At 38.8% G+C, this 19760-nt stretch overlaps 1 protein-coding gene across 6 annotated transcripts in view; it reads right to left on the reverse strand.

The window, feature by feature from the left end:
• Positions 1-19760, reverse strand: part of Ube3a (ubiquitin protein ligase E3A) — a 37446-nt gene that overhangs the window by 7021 nt on the left and 10665 nt on the right. For all 6 annotated transcript variants that reach the window (XM_071586033.1, XM_071586038.1, XM_071586037.1 and 3 more), the window contains exons 6-8: positions 19472-19613; positions 13603-13808; positions 13330-13497 (exon numbers count right to left, since the gene is read on the reverse strand). In XM_071586033.1, the coding sequence (XP_071442134.1) occupies positions 13330-13497; positions 13603-13808; positions 19472-19613 (516 nt within the window). The remainder of the gene's footprint in view (positions 1-13329; positions 13498-13602; positions 13809-19471; positions 19614-19760) is intronic.

Consider the following 19760-nt stretch of genomic DNA (forward strand, 5'->3'; position numbering starts at 1 on the left):
TTATTTTAACAAACTCTCCTTGGCAAAAAAGTTGACCCTCGATGTCCACTGCATACTCTTAACTCTTCTGCACCAAATTTTGAAAGGCAAAACACCTCATTGTCAAAACACCCCACTTACACTCTATTTCCAAAGCCTTGACAAGATACACGAAACAAACACTCGACAATATCTAAATGCTGTAAAAAAACATTTTTCTTAATACTAGCTTAACAAGTGACACTTTACATAGAGAGTGAGGAGGAGAAGGGGATTATGGGAATGATTGCGCACCTGTTGCAACGGTTACTTATTCTCAATGATGTTCAAAGGTTGTTTTCCATATGGATAAGTGAAGAGCAATTGCAATGCAACACTATTAACAGGAGTATCATTTGTGAGAGGGTGAGAGTGATTTTTGCCAACCTTGTTCAGAAGATGCCAGAATCATCAATGGCCGAAGAAGTATTTAAAAGAAGCCATAGGGAGGTCCACGAAGTTTAAGAGAAGAACGCATTGTGAAGCAGCGAGAATAGACTCTCAAAGGCATTCGCGACTTCGAGCAGCTCGTAGATTCTGAGGGTTACCTGCTACACAAGGTTTCCAATTGTGATAAGATGGGTTTCTTCTGGAAGAAAATGTCCAAGCCAACCTATATATGCACATAAAACAGTAGAAAATAATGCATTTGCATAATGCAAAATTTTGAAGTGCATGCAAAAATAAAAGGTCTCCAGACAGCTTTCTAACAACAAGGAATCAGGAATGTATCATAAATAATAAACTAATTAATTTGATTCTTTTTGTTTTCTACAAATTGAATTTGCAACCCAGGTTGGTTCAATCTGTGACAAAAGACAAGACGAAGATGATTCATGATCCCACCCAATGTATACATCATTTTCTTTGAATAAACCTTGGTTATAATTTACTTTTTTCAGCATGGAACTCCTTACTGGAATTACATTAATTTATATGGGAAAAATAATTTCACTAAACAAATGTTTCGCCTTACGAGAAAGATCCCGGAACGAATTATACTTGCTGCATGCGGTTTCACTGCAGTAATGGAGCTCTCCACCCGATATGTAACTAGTTAACTGTGTAAAAGGAGGTGGTACTTTTAGAGGGAAATGAGTAGACCCGTAGCACAAGAGTCGTTGATAAAAATACTCTCTTAAAAAGTTATACCCTCACTTAGGAGTCACTCGGAGGAAGTCTTGTTGAAAGTTGAGCGGCAACGATTTCACCCTTTTTTCAAACATCACAATGCAACTCTTGCATAGGTTTAATAATTTATGATGACCAAGAATAAAAATTAAATTCAATCCTCAGTTCAGCTCAAGGTCATCAAGTGCTTTCTAAAATTAGGTTTCCACACTGGGTTTGTTAAGATGCAGTTTCACGTAAATACATTTACACTTTCCAAAAGCAACATCTGATACTGTTGCAGCATTAGCATCCATTTCAAATGTTATGACAACAACAGAAAATATAATCGTAAATTTGACTAAAATTTTTCACTTTATGAACAGACTTTGAACAATAACCGAGACGATGTAGTCAGTACAAAGATTTTGATAGTCTGAAGCAAATCTCAAAGCTTTCCCTTCAAATAAAGTTTAGGCTCAAGAGTTTCAAGGTCTGCAGGAATAAATATCATTGGCATTTGAGAGTAAGTTCACAACCTAAGCACCCACGGTATTTCCCAGACCATGAGATACACTTTTTTACTCCAGAATGTGCTTTAAAAACAGCCTGCATCACAAGGGCAGAGGGTATGCAGTATGACTTTGTCGTATAAGTTACAAGATGATTCAACTGGTCGTATAGTATTTAGGGGAAGTGGCCGCCAGCTAAGGTCATCAGTGCCATTAGGGATGAATGGGAAAGGAGGAAGGGTGGAGAGAAACCAAGCATCGGCATGAGCCCACTCTTGTCGAAAGGTGCCATGGGGTCCGCAGCTTAACGTCCCATCCAACAGACGGCGTACTTACTCCAAGTGCTCTCCGCAAAGCACCTCAAGTAGGGATCTGGATACTGCTGAAAAATATCCATCACCTCCAGAATTTGAACCCAGGCCTTCGGGGTGGGAAGCCAGAACACCAGCGTCCTCACCGACCCAATCCTTCCGATTCAACAGGGAAAACTGCTTTCTATTAAGTATTATTTCCCTTATCAGGCATAGAAAATGGTAGTCTTTCACACAAATTTTGATTATATCACTGTTTTGAGCTATTAGCAAGCAAATCGAACTTTAATATTTCCTTTAGATTACTTCCTGAAAATTCCCTGATAAATCATTAATGCATACGACTCAGGGCATTTACTTTCATCTCACTTGCGATGTCGCTGTGAAATCTATACCCATTCGGCTAACACGGATATCACCCCTCTGCTCAAACATTGTATATCTCTTGGATATGAAACTCTGATTGAACAAGCACTCTACCGCAGAATTATAAATTCATTCACCTATAAATACATTCATTTCTATTTGGTGGGCTTATCAGCTTTTACACACAGAAACTAAGCATTGCATAAAAACGGAAATATTTAAGAGCGTAAAAATCATTCGGCTTGACTGGGATTCGAACCCTGATCCCTCAAATGTACGGCCGAGGGCTTTAGCCAGCTAAGCTACCCAGGCATCCTCTTACACTGAAATTTTGGGGGCACCAAAGGAACAATATGTTGTGATGAAATACCATGCATACAATGTCACAGGCATTCGTAGTTGTGTGCAAGGCGCCACAGTCCACAGGGTTAAAGGCGACTTTAAACACATATGGTGTTCTACCTCAGACAAATTCCAAGGAACTGTGGGAGATGCTGACACAGTAACTTTTGATGGACTCATCTGCTAAATACTTATTGCAACAATTTCAGAGTGCAAATATCATTCTCCTTGACTGGGATCCCGGTCAAGGCACATGATTTTGCAATGTTAATATAACCTTATGCATACAACTTACAATCAGTATCTTCCTCTCCGGAGTCCCGTTTCCTTAGGGCACAATAAAGCTGATGGAATCACATACAAAATAATCTCGTATTCTGCCAAAAATCAACATTTTTGCCATGTCAGTAAGTGGAAGTGGCATATGAAATTATTTATCGTGTAATATTCATTGAATGCCATCAATATTGCTAACTAATATTTAAAGCAGAGTAAGTACTATGATAATGTTCACCACAGACACTCTAATGCCTCCTTCCTTTGCAGCCTCAGTCCCTTTATTTGACACGGTTATCTCAACCGCAGCTTATAAATATAGCGTCCAAGTGAACCCATCTTACATGAATCACTTCCTCTTGAAAAGAACCCCTTCTTTTAAAGAAACAATGCTTCTTGGGTGCTGGAACGTCCTTTTCAGGCTGATCAAAGGCATGATGGCCAGGTGGGTCACAATGGGGGATGATGAGTGAAGGGACATACGCTTTGGTGCCATGGTCTTGGTCTTGTGGGGATACTTGCATGCCATGGTTTTATGTATGACTTGACAGTTATTTTTCAGTGGTCCCTACTCGCGGTGCTTTGTGGAGAGAATTTTGAGTGAGTACACTGACTGTTGGATGGTATGCCGATGCCGTCTTTCTCTCCACCCTTCCATTACCATCCACTCCTAATGGTACAAATGACCTCGGCTGTCAGTCGCCTCCCATAAAAACTACAACTCAATGGTTAAAACAGTGATGGGTTCATGAACAATAGAAAGGATAGAAACTTAATTTATCACATCAAAACTACAAAGAATCAAAATTGATTTTATTTGCTTCGCAAAATGTTGAAGCTGCATAACTCTGCACAAGTTGAACAGCGAGGTAGCTCAGATTCTTGTGTTAAGATATTGACGTCAGTAATTCAGCATGTAAAAGTGACAATTCTCCTTTCTCTGCTGCTTGCATTTCACACTTTTCTAGGGACCCTAGAAAAGTGTAGACAAGGGATTTATGGTACGAGGGGGGACCCAAAAGTAACGGAAATAGAGCTGCGGTGGGAAGCGAGAGTGGGGGAAGCCTTTGTTCGGCCGGTCGTACATCGGGCTCACGCCACTTGTGCCAGTATGTGCAGTGCCGTTGCTGTGACTGGACCAGTCTGTCCGTGATGGCTGTTTCAGGGAAACAACTTTTTTCATGATGAATCCATGCTGATTTCCGGGAATTACCGTCGCGTAGTTTAGTTGATTGACAACTGTTTCGCCCCCAGTCCTGGAGGCGTCTTCAGGCCACTTCGACCTGAAGACGCCTCCAGGACTGGGGGCGAAACAGTTGTCAACCAACTAAACTACGCGACGGTAATTCCCGGAAATCAGCATGGATTCATCAGATAGACGGCGCGGAAGCCTAAGGATTAACTTTTTTCATTTCGGCGAACAACGAGATGGCCGGTTATTAAGAGCAACGCGCTGCAGTAGAATGTTGTTTCCTGTTGGGGAAATCAGCCGCGGACACTATTGTAATGCTAAAGACTGCTTATGGGGAAGCTGCCCCAGCAAAACCAGAGTCTACAAGTGGTTTACATGTTTTAAAAACGGTGAAATGCCAATTAAAGATCAATGCCGTTCAGGGCACCCTTCATCATCAAGAACTGATGAAAACGTCGTCAAAATCAATGCCCTCATTCGTGAAGACCATCGCAGAACCATTGATCAACTCTATGAGATGTCTGGAGAGTCATGGGGTTCAATTCAGAGGATTCTAGAACAGATCTTTGGCACACAGGCGACTGGTTCTTCCATCATGACAACGCGCCAGCACATATCACCTCCTGGATGTAGTTTTTGACAAAAAAGGCTAGACATCGATTGTCCACCCCCCCTTACCTACCAGATTTAGCTCCCTCTGCGACTTCTTTTTGCTCCCAAGACTAAAAGGGACATGAAAGGAATGCGTTTTGACATGGTTGAGGAGGGAAAACAAAAATCGCTAGAAAGCCTAGAGGCCATCCCAATAAATGAATTTCAGAAATGTTTCTAACAATGGAAGCACCGTTTGGAGGAGTGCATTGTGGTCAATGGAGAATACTTTGAAGGTGAACAAAATTTAATGGAAATATATAGAGAATTAAAGAATCTAAACCAACATTTCTGTTATTTTTGGGTCCCCCTTGTATTTCAAATTTGAAGTCTCATCATAAAAAGTGAAGGGATATAAGAGGGTAGGCTGAAAAGTAACGCACACATACTTGTAGCCCACAAACAAAATGACCACAAGAAGCACTCCCGGTGGCATGTGGAAGTAAGATTCCCCCTCAACATGCACACGCAGGTTTGAGGTCGTTTCATTCATCCAGGGTATTTTGAGAAGTGGAAGTATGGAGACGTGTTCCAGTGCTATGTCAACGTGAGTTAAACAGTGTGCTGTTGTCGAATTTATAACTGCTGACGAAGTGACTCCTGCTGAGATTCATTGTCGTTTAAAGACTTTTATGGTAATGATGCTGTTGTTGATAGGTCTCCTCTACATTGATGGGTAGTCAAATTTCGTGGTTGTGAGCAAGAAAAAGTTCAAAAGATAACCATCTGCCTCTGCGACCTCATTGATTCCCTATTAAAGAAAAAACTGAGAAAAAGTGCCGTCGAGCTCCACACAACCCTCTTGCCATACTCCAATAACCCCGCGTGTAAATGGTGTAAAATCCCCTTCTCAAACTCTTTGTCCTATAGAATTGCCAACATTCTACCCAAGGATAAATTCCATGTTTCATTCTACACCCCTTTTTCCATATCCAAAGCACTCTGCTTAAACAAAGACAAATTTGACATCGATAAACAGTGTGGTGTTTATGAATTAAAGTGCCAATGTAATGCGACTTACGAGGGGCAGACTGGACAAAATTTCGCCACACGCATCAAGGAACATCGGAAATGTTATACGTCAGGCAACACCACATCCATCTTTGCGACCCACCTCTTGGAGAAGAACCATTCCCCTGATTTTGAATCTAAGCCGTTGCACAAATTCCATAAAAGCAAGAAATTGGACGCACTCGAGAGGTTAGAAATTATCCAACGGAGAAACCAGAAGACAGAGCTCCTTAATGACATTCAGTTCCTCTCTTGCCCCTCCCCACTTTTGTCCATTAACTTCCCTTAGTGCCCTTTATGACGACACCTTTCCCCCCCCCTCCTCCCCACGAAAAGTGAGCTGCCCTCACTTCGGGGGTTCCATTGGTTTTTCCTGCCTTTCTTTTTATGACAAAACCCCCTTCCCCCCTGCTCCCTCCTCCCCTGCCACCCCTCCTTGTAGCTTGGTATATATATTCCTTCCCCTTGTACTTTTCCTCACCTGATGATGATACAGTGTATCGAGACCATGGTCGAAATAAAAGTTTTAAATGTAGAAAATTGCAAAGAAGTTTTTATTATGTCTCGATTCCACAACATCACGCCAGACTCTTCACTTTTCGTAGGATCCAGGTTCGAATCCTGACGATGACACATTTTTCAGTGGCATCCCTAACCCTACTTGAGGTGCTTCATGGAGAGAAATCTGAGCACGGCATCCATCGGATGGAATGTTTAACTGCGGACCCCTTAGTGCTTTTCATCATGAGTGTGCTAATGCAGGCACCGGGTTTCTCTCCACCCTTCCTATTTTCCTCGGCAATTCTAATGGTGCAACTGAACTCAGCAGTCGATCACCTCCCTTTCTATCTACTCTTCTACTACTATCTACTTTCTATCTACTTCTATCTACTACTACAGAATTTTATGTTATGCTGACAGAGAATGATTTTCTGCGGACCGATGACTATTTTGTACAGCCTGCAACTTTGCAGTTGCTCTCTCCTTCTCTCTGGTGAGCTGCCACACAATGTGAGGATGCAGATAGGTACAGTAGTATCGGTAGCTACCTTTGAAAAGTGAAAATATACCTACTACAAAGCCCACCGCCCAAACCCGGCACTAAAACCTTATTTCTTAAAACACCGGATGGCTTTGAACTGATCTGAAAATTTTCGAACATTAAAGATTGAGCATGTGAAAGTTTCAAAGGATAATATTTATACATTTGTAGGTATCTTGTATTTGTTCAGGTGTAACCAGCTCCTGAGAAGATGATTGTTTTGGAAGAAAAAGTAAGGCCTGCAAATCATTTATGTTTGGAAGCATTAGAAGAAACAGGTTTCAAGAGATATTCAATGGACATTCATTGGAAAATAGTAAAGGGAAAAATCATATTTCTTATCAAAATTCAATCTGGTCATTTGGCTATTTCATAAACCCTTTTCGAGAATGGCATCTCTAGACTGGTCAGTTTCTACCGGTGAAACAATGACATCATAGACTGTAAGGAATGGATTCAAGTAATTTAACCCTGGAAAACTAGTGAAATTCAGGCGCAAGGTTTGAGAAGCAGCCCTACACCTTGGATGCTGCATTCAGTACGACATCCATCACGGCAAGGTAAGTGGCAAATATATTTCAGCTTTATTGAGAGCCTTAGCAAATCTGTGGTGTTAGGTTTTGCTGGGAAACTTAAAAATAGTTTTATGTTATTGAAATTCCGATTTCATTTAAAAACTTTGATTCAACAAATCTAATTAGTGAGGGGATCGAGATGGTGCGGGGGCTAACGCACTGGCTTCCCACCCTGAGGGCGTGGGTTCAAATCCCGGCGGTGTGGAATATTTTTCAGAGGTATCTAGATCCCTACTTGAGGTGCTTTGTGGAGGGCACTTTGAGTGAGTATGCCGTCCGTCGGATGGGACGTTAAGCTTCGGACCCCTTGGCGCCTTTCGTAAAGAGTAGGCTAATGCCGACGCCGGGTTTCTCTCCACCCTTCATCCTTTCCTGTCCATCCCCTATGGCGCAAATGACCTTAGCTGTCGGTCGCCTCCCCTCTAAACTACTACCACTCTAATTAGTGAACTCACAAAATTTGGCTGTGATGAAACAGGAACTGTCGAGTCAGTTGAAATGCTAAGTCCTCTACGTCCAATTTAAAACAATAAAAAGTGAGAGAAGTAAGTGTGATGGCCTTGTATTCGAGGGAGATGTTTTCATTGTCATTAGGTGGATGGACAATGTACATGGTCACAATTCTGTCAAATCAGTTTGACAAAGCAACTCACAATATGGATAACAGATATTTAACATCCTTAAGAAACAAACTGAAATGTCATTATATATCTATGCATGTGTGTGTGAGCGTGTGTGTTTGCACTTGTATCTGTAAACATTTTTTTGTGGCAGGAAATGGTACACACCATCAAGAACGGAAATCTTCACTGCCTATTTGGTATTATGAAAATGACATTTCTGTCTTGACACCTTCCTCAGATTCCAGCATTGAAAGCTGTTGATTATGCCCAAGCAATGGGTTCACAGCCCCATTATTAAATAAACTCATTTACACATATGCCTTCTTGAAGATTAATTTTACGTCTTACCAATGAATTCCCTGAAAATAACTGACTATACGGGGACCAATTAACCATTGAGCATATCTGGCTTTGACTTCAATAATAATTGATTTATGATCAATAATGGAAATCATATGACCAGCACTTGCAATACGTAAATGATATCATAATTTTTCTGTCCAATTACCTATTGGTGGTAGCCATCACATGACCACAGTGTGAATGTTTATTTATTTGCATGATGCCTGTGTAGTTGCATTAAAATTCATTTTGGAAAATAAACCCACAGCTTGTAATAAGCAAAAATATTGTGCTAAAAAATGACTCCCTTAACTGGTGACATTTTGCGAAGTGAGAGACGAGGAGGGGGGAAGACTGGATTGATTGCACATTTCCTTCATCGGCCAGTGTTCCATTGACACTTTTGTGCCACACATTTTTCCAAACTTGTTTTCAGACATACTACCTTGATCAAAAAGTTCCCGGAATAACCACCGTGTGGCGCTCCCATCGTTCCGATTTGAGTTCTGTTTTTTTTGTTAAATTGGTACATCTGTTGTTGATATTCCCTTTAAATCTTAGTGTCATAACTTGACATTTGCAAAAGTTACGTAGCCAAGAGTACATCTATCTCTGTGTGTGTTGGCGATTTTTTACAATTTCAGAAATGGATTTAAATTTGCAACAACGAACTTGTATTAAATTTTGCGTAAAAAACGGATTTAGTGGCGCACGGACGTTGGAAATGTTGGAAAAGTGTTTCGGCAACGATTCTCTAAAAAAAACGGTCGTTTACCAGTGGCACGAGCGGTTCAGAAGTGGTCGTGAGTCAATCGAAGATGATGAACGCAGTGGCAGACCATCGACATCGAAAGTCGGTGAAAAAATTGATAAAGTAAAAGAAATGTTGGTCAATAACCGCAAATTAACCATCAGAGAAATAGCGGAGGACTTGAACATTGCCTATGGATCCGCCCAAGACATTGTGGTTAATGATTTGGGTTTCCGTCGTGTAGCAGCAAAGTTGGTTCCAAAAGACCTCAATTTCATGCAAAAAAGAGACCGTGTTGACGTCGCAAAAGACATGATTTGCGAGGCTGAATCCGATCCCACATTCATCAAAAGGATCATTACTGGAGACGAGATGTGGGTTTATGAGTACGACACGCAATCCAGACATCAGGCAAGTGAATGGCATTCACCAAATGAGCCGAGACCAAAAAAACCACGTCGTTTTCAGTCAAAAAAGAAGGCAATGCTGACGGTTTTCATGGATTACAACGGTGTAGTGCATCATGAATTTTTGCCAGAAGGCCAGACAGTAAACAAAGAGTATTATTTGGGCGTTATGAGACGTTTGCGTGAAGCAATTCGCCGAAAGAGACCAGAAATGTGGGCAGAAAACTCGTGGATTTTGCACCATGATAACGCACCGTCGCACAGTGCTATCATTATTCGTAATTTTTTGACGAAAAATGCAACAAATACCATCCAACAGCCACCGAATTCACCTGATTTGGCTCCCTGTGACTTCTTTCTGTTCAATCGAGTTAAAAAACCATTATGGGGAATGCGTTTTAGCAGCCGAGAGGAAGTAATGGAAAAATCGCAGGAAGCACTGATGGACATACCGAAAACCGACCGTAACTTTTGCAAATGTCAAGTTATGACACTAAGATTTAAAGGGAATATCAACAACAGATGTACCAATTTAACAAAAAAAACAGAACTCAAATCGGAACGATGGGAGCGCCACACGGTGGTTATTCCGGGAACTTTTTGATCAAGGTAGTATTATGTGATTTATTTTGTGCCAAAAAAATAACCTTGCAAAAATGTACCAGAAGAAAAAGCTGCAAAAAACAGCAATAAGAGAATAAAAATAACTGTAAAAATGAAAAATTAAATTATTGAAAAGCGAGAACAAGGTGACTGATTGACTGATGAGCGTGACTGATTTTTGTACGTACATCGACAAGGGTCGACATCAGCAATTTGCACTGCCCTCAAGAACAAGGACATGATAAAGGAGATTAATGCTTCAAAGAGAGTGGCAAGCAACTCTATGGCAACATATTGTTAGCACTATTAACGAGAATAATATCTGTGAAAAGTGGAAAGTGATTTTTGCAGACTTCATAAAGAAGACACCAGGATCATCAATCGCCAAAGAAGTAGTACTTGGGAGCTGCCGTGCGTGGTTCAGAAAGTTTGAAAAAAGAACCGGCACAGAGAGCATTGTAAGAGAGGGTGAAGCAGCAAGCTTAGACTCAAAGGCAGCAAAGAACTTCATCAGTGACTTCAAGAAGGCTGTAGGTTCCGAGGCTTATCTGCTGTCACAGGTTTTCAGTTGCAATGACATTGGTCTCTTTGGAAAAATATGCTAAAGAACACCTATATAAAAGCAGAGAATGCAAGCAGCAATTTGAAAACTAAATACCTGCTGGGTCATCATCTTTCAATAACTTCAAGAGCCTTCAAAAAGTGCCAAGTCCAGAAGAGCTACCTAAATATGATTTGCTTTCTACAAATGGAATTTGAGTTCCAGAATGGTTCATTCCACGATAGCAGCAGAAAATATGGCGATGATTCACAATCCTAAACAATGTACTCTCATCAGAAAAGAAAATACTTTGTTCTTCCACTCATATTTTATTATTCACGACCTAGGTTTCACCTTACAAAGTCATCATCTGGGTCGTGAATAATAAAATATACGTGGAGGAAAAAAGCAATTTCCTTTCCCATATGAATCGCTCCCACAAAGTGACGCCTCAAACCATTCCATTCAATGTACTCTTATACAATATTTCCTTGGAATAAACCTTATTCATATATTTCTACGTATTTTTTCAGCAAGGAATGTCTTTTCATATTTTATATTTATTTATACGAGAAAAATTGTTGCATTACATGATCGTGTTGCATCAAGAGTAAGATTCTGCAATGCATAATGCTCATTCTGCAAGGTTACACCGTTAAATAGTTTCCACCAATAGTTGGCAGCATTTTTCGAAGATTTATTTATGGAAATCGCGTACACCTCCTGTTCAATGTATGGGGAAGAGTACAAGGTAGGCAAATACTCCAATGTATTTCATTTCTCCCATTATGAAGAACAACTATTTAAAGTGGATATAGACCAAGTCCATCCTTTGCCAAAACCTTAAGATAGGTATTTACATAAATTATTTTAAAAATAATACCAAATTTGTGTTTAATTCTGGTCAAAATCATTGCACCTTTTGTGAGGTAGCGCAACAAGAATGAAATTAGGAAATGGATTTATTTCAATAGATATACTGTGAGCGATTTAAATTTTACTGCCTTAGGCCAAAGGCATTTACATCAAATGATTTGCAATGAAAAATGAAACTTATGAGGTTATGAAAACAATATTATTACTGTAAAGCAGAAAATTTCAGCAATATATTGTTAAAACTGGATTTGAAATTATTTAGTAAAATTTGTCAACCTTCTTGACAATATATTTGTGAGCTGATGTGTGATTAAGAATTGAACTTCCTCATAATGTTCAATATACTGTATCAGAGCGATCAGTGTACATGCTGTCTACCATGGAAACTCTTCATGTGCGTGTCATGCATTAATGACTCATTTATCATTACTGGTTTACATGACACCGGAATTAGTGACCCACTTTGAACAAATGCAATTATACATGAAAGAACAACTATAAACAAGGCTGAAACTGTTATACAACTTCAGAGGAATTATGGCAGTAATTCACTTCACCAACTACCAGTAATTTGTTTGTGCCATCTTATGATTTGAATATTATTCCAAATGATATGTATTTTTGTTTTGAGTTCCCCTAATATTACTGTTATTATAATAGTATAAGTACTAGCAACCCAAAAACTTAAACTTTTTCACATCAGACAAAGTAAGAAGACAGCTACATTTGGTTTCACTGATTTCATATAAAACTTGATACAACGGTAAGTTGCAAAATTGATTACTCTCGCTACTGATGCACCAGGTAATTTGAAATGGATCCCACACAAGCATTAAGTATTTTACCAAAATATTCACAGTTGCAAAATACTCCAGGGTTACTAATAATTGACTCATTAGAGACACTCGTATTATTTTGAATTCTTCCTACAAAGAAATCAGCAGAAACTGCAGTTTTGACTCATTTTTGTAAAAGGCATTAATGACAGATGCTCTAACGAACATGTTGTCTCCTTAAATTAAAGTAGCAAAGTAAATCTTTTTCTTAATCAGATGGTTAAAAATCCACCATATCATTTTACTCCTAATTTGATCACCTATTATCCACAATCAACTTCACTGGTGATTTAATTCTTGATTGACACTGCTTTCCGCTGGTTAAACACAATCAACACAATTGTCAGTCAAACGCAGAAATAACCTCTAATCAAGCGCTGATTTTTGTTGGTGAAACCAGGTCCAAGGGTTATTTTCATGGATTCTGCATCGTCTGTCTCCATTGGCATAACAGCAATTGAAGGTATAATTCATAATGAACCTTTGCTGATAGTTTTCCTTAAGACTTTTACAGCTAAAATAGACCCTGACCCTCCTTCAAATCAATGCCCTTGGATCATACATTTACAGAGCAATTTTTTATCAGATGCTTTATAAGACAGAGTGTTTGAAGGTGGCATGAAAAATGTTTCCCGTTGATAAAGTATTCATAGCCGTGTTGAAGCGGGATGAGGCAGGGGATGGAACAGAAGCGGATCAGACAATAGCAAATGGCTAACCAAGACTGGAAAAATGAGACCTCAGATAATCATAATCTAACATAATGTACATTTAGCAGACAACTTCATTAAAAGTTATTGTTCTGGCATCAACCCCAGTTCCTTAGAATTTATCATATGATAAATCCATGCTCATCTGAATTGCATAGCTGACCTGAATTTTGATGTAAATCACATTGATTGCCGCTGGTTGGCATGAGGTTTGAACAATAAGATTTCATTTACCTTCTTATTTTCTTGTGTGACATAAATTTGATCGCCACCATCCTTCAATTCATGGAAAAATGCAGATCCAAAGACATCCTGGTAGCATATCCTAAATGTTTGCATGAAGGTGTCCTCAATGTCATCTTCCTCATATTCAAGCAACTCCTTTAAACCAGTATAGAGGGTCTAAGGAAAGAGTAACATATTCGTTAACTTCCTTACAATATATCACAAATCAAGGTTATCCTTGGAGAAAAAATCACTAAGCACCATTTTTAGTTGAATACTTACAGGATTCCACTCTTCTAAGTCATGAAAGGTACCTTTCTTTCCCATAAGTTTACGATAAACTACCATGGGAAAGTGCACATCAAGAATTATGTTGTTATAAATGGCAAGTCCCAGCACAATTCCTATAAGAGTGAACTGTGCGTCACTCTCAAATGAAGTTGGGTTGAACCAGACTGTCCCTGTCTCTTGTTGAAAAGTAAACATTCCTATAAGAAAAAGGGACAATAGTTAGAAACAGCCAATGCATTTTGAAACACTTTAAAAGAATAACAATAATGTAGTATTTAAACATTATAAAATTCTAAATTCCACCTCAACAGTAGCCAGTGAAGGTGGTGTATGAATAAAGTTATAATATTAAGCCTGGATGGTCAGATTAGGAATTCACATTAGGGTGACATGAATGCAACTCAACAGATGACAAAACAGCAGCAAAAGTTTTAACAGGAGTTTAAACTAGACAGTGAAAACTCCAGTGGGATTGGATTAATTTAAATCATTGATACGTGGGCCATTCCAAAGTCACGACGAAAAAAATAGAAACAAATTATTTTGGGTAGATTTTATTATTTTTCAACATTATCTCCTTTTAGCTGAATACACTTTTCCCAGAGTTCCTATAACGTTTTTATGCCATCCAAAAAGCAGGATTTCAAAAGGTCCTCAAAATAGGTATCTGTGCTGGTCATGACCTCCTCACTCATGAATTGTTTTCCAGTTTGGAAATAATACGTCACAAGAGGGCAAATCTGGTGAATACAGTGGATGTTGTGCAAATGCAAACCTTTTTCCATAATTTTCGAAATAAAGAACGTGCAGCAGCACACCACATGCATTCGATGGAGAAGAATTTTATTTTGCCTCGTGGGGATGTTTTTATCGATTTCTTCACTCAACTGGAGCAATGACAATACATACTACTCTCCATTTATCATTTGTCCTCCTGCTAGTACTAGGTGTAGATAATTCCATGGGCATCTCCTTATTGGCTCACTTCACTGTCTTCCCATTCTTCAGAGTCGGATAGCCTTTGGAGAGCCACCATTTCAACCGTTCCTTTGTCTCCGGAGTGTAGTTACGCATCCATGTTTCATCCACAGTTGCTTATCAATGCAGACACTCATCAGGATTGCAACGGAAAAGCACCAAACCTGACCGAATCGACCACAAGACTGCATATATTCTCTACTGAGAGCAAACGTGGCAACCATCTTCGAGATTTTATTCACACCCAATTTTTTGTGCAATATTGAAAACACAGAACTACCTTGTGATACAAACATGCATGCCCGTGGCCTCAACTATTTTGCTAACTTGGATTCGTTGATCACTAAAACCATATCATAGATTTTGTCAATCATTTTGCAGGAAGTCATTTCCACAGGACTGCCCAAAAACAATGCTCATTAAATGTGGATGTACTTATAAACTAATTTACCAAATTTTAAACAGTTGCAAACATAGCAGCAGACTCATCAAACAAAACTCATTTTTCCCCTTTTATTTCTAAACTAACAGAGACCCGTCGATTGTTGAAGGAGTCACTCGATGGATAGTGAGCAGAATAATAATTACGATTGTTTATTTGTGAGCAAGATGTACATTTGCAATGCATGCACAGTGATATCATCAAAAAGATATAATATATACCAGAAAAATGAAATTTGGAATCAATTCAAACTTCTTGCAATGATATACAAGAACACTAGGTATTACATTAGTCTCAAGATAACTATGGTAAAATTATTACCATTAGATATAAAAAATGCACTGTAAATGGCACTATATGAACTCTTGTTGAATTAGAAATTGTTTAAGGCAATAGGAATAACAAAAGCATTAATTTCGCATAAATATCATTCAGAGCCCTCTTGATTACATTTAACAAGCAAGCGGGAACTGGCACACGCACAAGGTCTGCTCAAAAATTTCCCAAACATTTATATTACAAAAAAATACTTCACCAGCATACATGTACTACTGGTCAGGGTTCCCTTCAAAGTAGTTTCCTTCCCAACGTATACACTTATCCCAACAGTGTTCCCACTTTTTGGACTGGTTCTGGAATGCTTCTTCCGAAATGCTCTTAAGTTCCTCCACCGAATTTTTCTCTTTCTCTGTAATCATGGTAAATCTTTTTCCTATAAGCGGGATTTCTAGTGTGGGGACCAGGAAAAAGTCACAAGGGGCCAGGTCTGGCGAGCAGCAGGGTGGGTGGGGAAGCACAGCGGACTTGTTTTAGGCTGAAAATTCACCCAAGCTCAGAGATATGAATGAGTAGTTGTGGGGAAAAAACCACTCGCTGTTCCTCCAAAGTTCGGGTCATTTTTGCCCGATTCTCTCTCTCATAGCCACTTCATAACCCCCAGGTAGTACTCTGCATTGGTAACCTGGTCTTCAGGCTGGTATTTGTAACGCACAACCCCCTTTGCATTAAAAATGTCAACATCGCCTTGACATTAGAGCAATCTTGTTGAGCTTTTATGCAGAGGTGGAAATGTTTTCATCAATCCATTGAAAAGATTGACTGCACTATACTTTTGATGCCTAATCCATAAATCCATTACTCATATATCGCCTGTTATGATCCTGGACAAGTAGGTTTCATCCTCTTCAGCTCGACCAAACGGTTCCTGAACTCCATGTGGTTCCTGGTCGGCTGTCATCAGGTGAGGCACAAATTTTGCGGTGACTCTATACATCTTCAATTTTTCAGTCTGATTTCATAGCATGAGCCAAACAAGATGCCACACTCTTCTGAAAGTTCCCTGACAGTCAAACTAGATCATTCACTTTCTCGATGTGCGAATTGACATCGACTGTCTGATGGAATGCTAGCCATCTTCCACTGATTGCCCGCCCTTTTTGAACTGGGAAAACCACTTGTAACATGTGGTCTGTTCTGAAGCATCCTCACCATTACCTTGGCAATCAACTCAAAAGTTTCTGAGGAGGATGTGCTGAGTTTCACACGGAATTCCAAAGAATGATGCTCCTTCAAAGAGCTCATTTCTAAGGATCTGATTTGTCACCGCACTCCATTACACCCATTCACATAAACTGCCGCAACTAATCAGCAAAACAAGATATGATCAAAATGATTGAAGGCGATTATTCGGGAAGTTTCTGCCGACACATTTCCTCAAAGAGCATTAAAAGATAACTAACCGGAGGCGTGCTACTCAAAAAGTTTGGTGACCTTTTGGACAGACTTCTTAGGTTTTTACGGTACGTACTGTGAAAGAAAATGTCACCGAAAAGAAATGAGGACGACTGATAGAGTAGGAAAAATCTGGCAAAAAGGAAGTAATTTCCTCCTACTGCATGGCAAAATAATCAAAGAAAGGGTATAGTATAGCAGCTCTTCATGGGTGATAAATGATGAGCGCAAAGAAAAGAGGGGAGAATAAAAGAAAAATTCAAGCCTATACCATGAATACAGGAGGTATGTATAGTAGTGATGTGATGATGAAAGTGCATAAAGCATACACTCTCGTAATTGGCAGTCAAAATTTGACACAAGTTTTATGGCATTTGTTGGACATGTCTTGTTTGAATAGCTATGCCCTTTATAAAAAGAAATATGGTATACTAAACAGAAAAGTTTCTCTTCACATTGGCAGAACTTTAATTTCAAGTTATGAGGTGGCTCCTCCTCTGGGAAGATAAATACTAAATAAGTCACCTTTTCTGACATTATCCTTCCAACTTCTAAAAGACAAAACCAAACTAAACAATGTGCACTGTACTGCATAACCAAACTATGTATTGGTGTTTTAGTTATAAAATTGCATCATGTCCCAACATTTTTCCTGTGTTATTGCAATGATGACAAATTCAGAAATGATAACCTATAACGTTAGTGAATGGGAACTTGGCTATCCAAGCCTATTCAAGTCAACCTGGGTGCATTTTCTTTGTTCTCTCTCCATATTATTTAGCACGGAGTATTAGAAAAACTAAAGGACTGAACAACATGCAGGAAAGGTCTTACCAATGTGCAAATTAATATTCATGTTCTTAAAATTTATACAAAGATCAGGCATGAAACCGAGGTTTCAATTGACATTACAGAGGAACCTTGCTTAACAGGCTGCTCGAATAATGAGTAATTTGCAGAGCAAACAAAAAGACTTTTCCATGGCTCTTACCAAGTGCCGCTTTGCAAAACGAGAGACGAGAAGAAGGGATTTCCCGGATTCATTGCGTGCTTGCTGCTTCAGTTTGTTCGGCACTTGTTCTGCTAGCATCTTAGTGCTTATTGTGATCACACATTTTTACAAACTTTTGTTCAGACATTTTGTTTTTGATATTCTGCACAGAGGTTAATAATATTTAATGCATTGTTTTAAAAATTTCCCGGGGGAAACAGCTCACAGAAAACAGCCATAAGAAAAAGAAACCACACAAATGAAAAGTAAGAGCATTGAACAAAGAGTAAAGGCGGCTAACTTAGCATGTACAAACAGGTTCAGATCAATGATTTGCACATTTGCAAAGAAAAAGGACAAAATTTAGGAAGTGACAAGAATACCTACGCAACGGTTATGCATTTTCAATGATGTCAATAAGTTGCTTCTCATACAAATGAACAAAACACAACTGCCAAGTGACACTATTAACGAGAATTTCATTTGTGAGAAGGTAAAAGTGATTTTTGCTAACCTCATTGAGAAGATGCCAGGATCATCAATGGCCAAAGAAGAATTACCCTAATATGACCGTGGCTATGCATGCTTCAAATGTATTTAAAGATAATGGTGTCGCATTTTCACAAAATTTTGCCACATCATCAAAAGCATGTCTCTGGACAGCTCTCTAGGAGGATTAATGTTCACCAAGTGACTGCAAGTTGATATTGATTCAAAATCTCATGTACTCATTCACTCGAGATGTCTACAGCATCAGAAATCTCATGAACTTTAACTTCCGTCACCCATCCACATATCATGGATTTTATTAGTGATGTCTGCAGAAGTGACCTTAACAGGTCATCCAGAAAGTTCAGTATAACTTGTGTTCATATGGCCAAAATGAACATCTTTAAACAACTTATAAACTATTTAGATCAAAAGGGCACATCCACCATTATACCACCAAGCGTCTCTTTAGTCTCCTGAGGCAATTGCCTTTCATAAAAAGTTTGATCAATACAAAAAATATTCTTTTCTCTACTTTTTGGAAATCAATAAATGTGTTCGATTGAAACAAATGTAACAAACACAGTAATAGACCGATCACGGCCAAACTTGGCATGTTCCTTCACAGGATTCTACCAACTAAAAATAACTTCAATATGTACCATCTGACTTAGCTGGGACTTTTCAAAATACCCTCATAATTTTCTTATGTTTGGCCCATAGAAAACGTGAAATAATGTGACATATGAAAAGTCTGGTGACTGATTTAGTCGAAGTAACTTAATCACCCTAAAGACTGATTAAGTCTCCAGATGTGAGGGCGGTGGTAGTTGCAGGGAACAATCTACCACAGTTTACAGTACACAGAGGAAACTGTTTGCTAATTGCTAGCCTTGAGGATGAACTTGAATAAGGTTATATCTAGCAAAAATATTCTTCCATGTACTTATGTATTTTCAGTACGTCAGATAAAATATTTTCCCTTGTTAACTTCAGTCCTGTCTGTTCATCCAGTTTTTAATTTTATGTGAAAAAACATGTACAGGCTACATTGTAAATATGTTACATAAAAACAGGTAAGATAAAGTGACATTTTTAGCATCAATCAAACATATTTATAACTTTTATAGTTTTATTAGTCCAAAATCCTGTTTTTACTAAGGCTTCCAGGATTGCAAAACAAGCCCACACAATTCTCGGGTATATTCATAAAAGCATGCACAACTTACCATAATCAGGATTAAATATTTCTTCAACAATAAGCTGGAAAAACTCTTTTGAAACCCCTCCTTCATCTATACCTTGTTCACCTTCAAATTCAACAACTAACTGTTTCTTCAAATCATTGGGATTTTCCATGGCCATTTCAAGCTTTGAAAACGAAATAAATACAAAAAAGATAAGTAAAACAGGATAAAACAAATGTCATAACAAAGAACAAATATTGAGTGTTCTATCATAGTGCTACCTATGAAATAACTCTCATTAATTTCTACCACTAATACCTTACTTACTAGT

Source organism: Hetaerina americana, unplaced genomic scaffold, assembly GCF_022747635.1.
Source record: "Hetaerina americana unplaced genomic scaffold, ioHetAmer1.1.p SCAF_20, whole genome shotgun sequence".
NCBI classification, from domain to species: domain Eukaryota; kingdom Metazoa; phylum Arthropoda; class Insecta; order Odonata; family Calopterygidae; genus Hetaerina; species Hetaerina americana.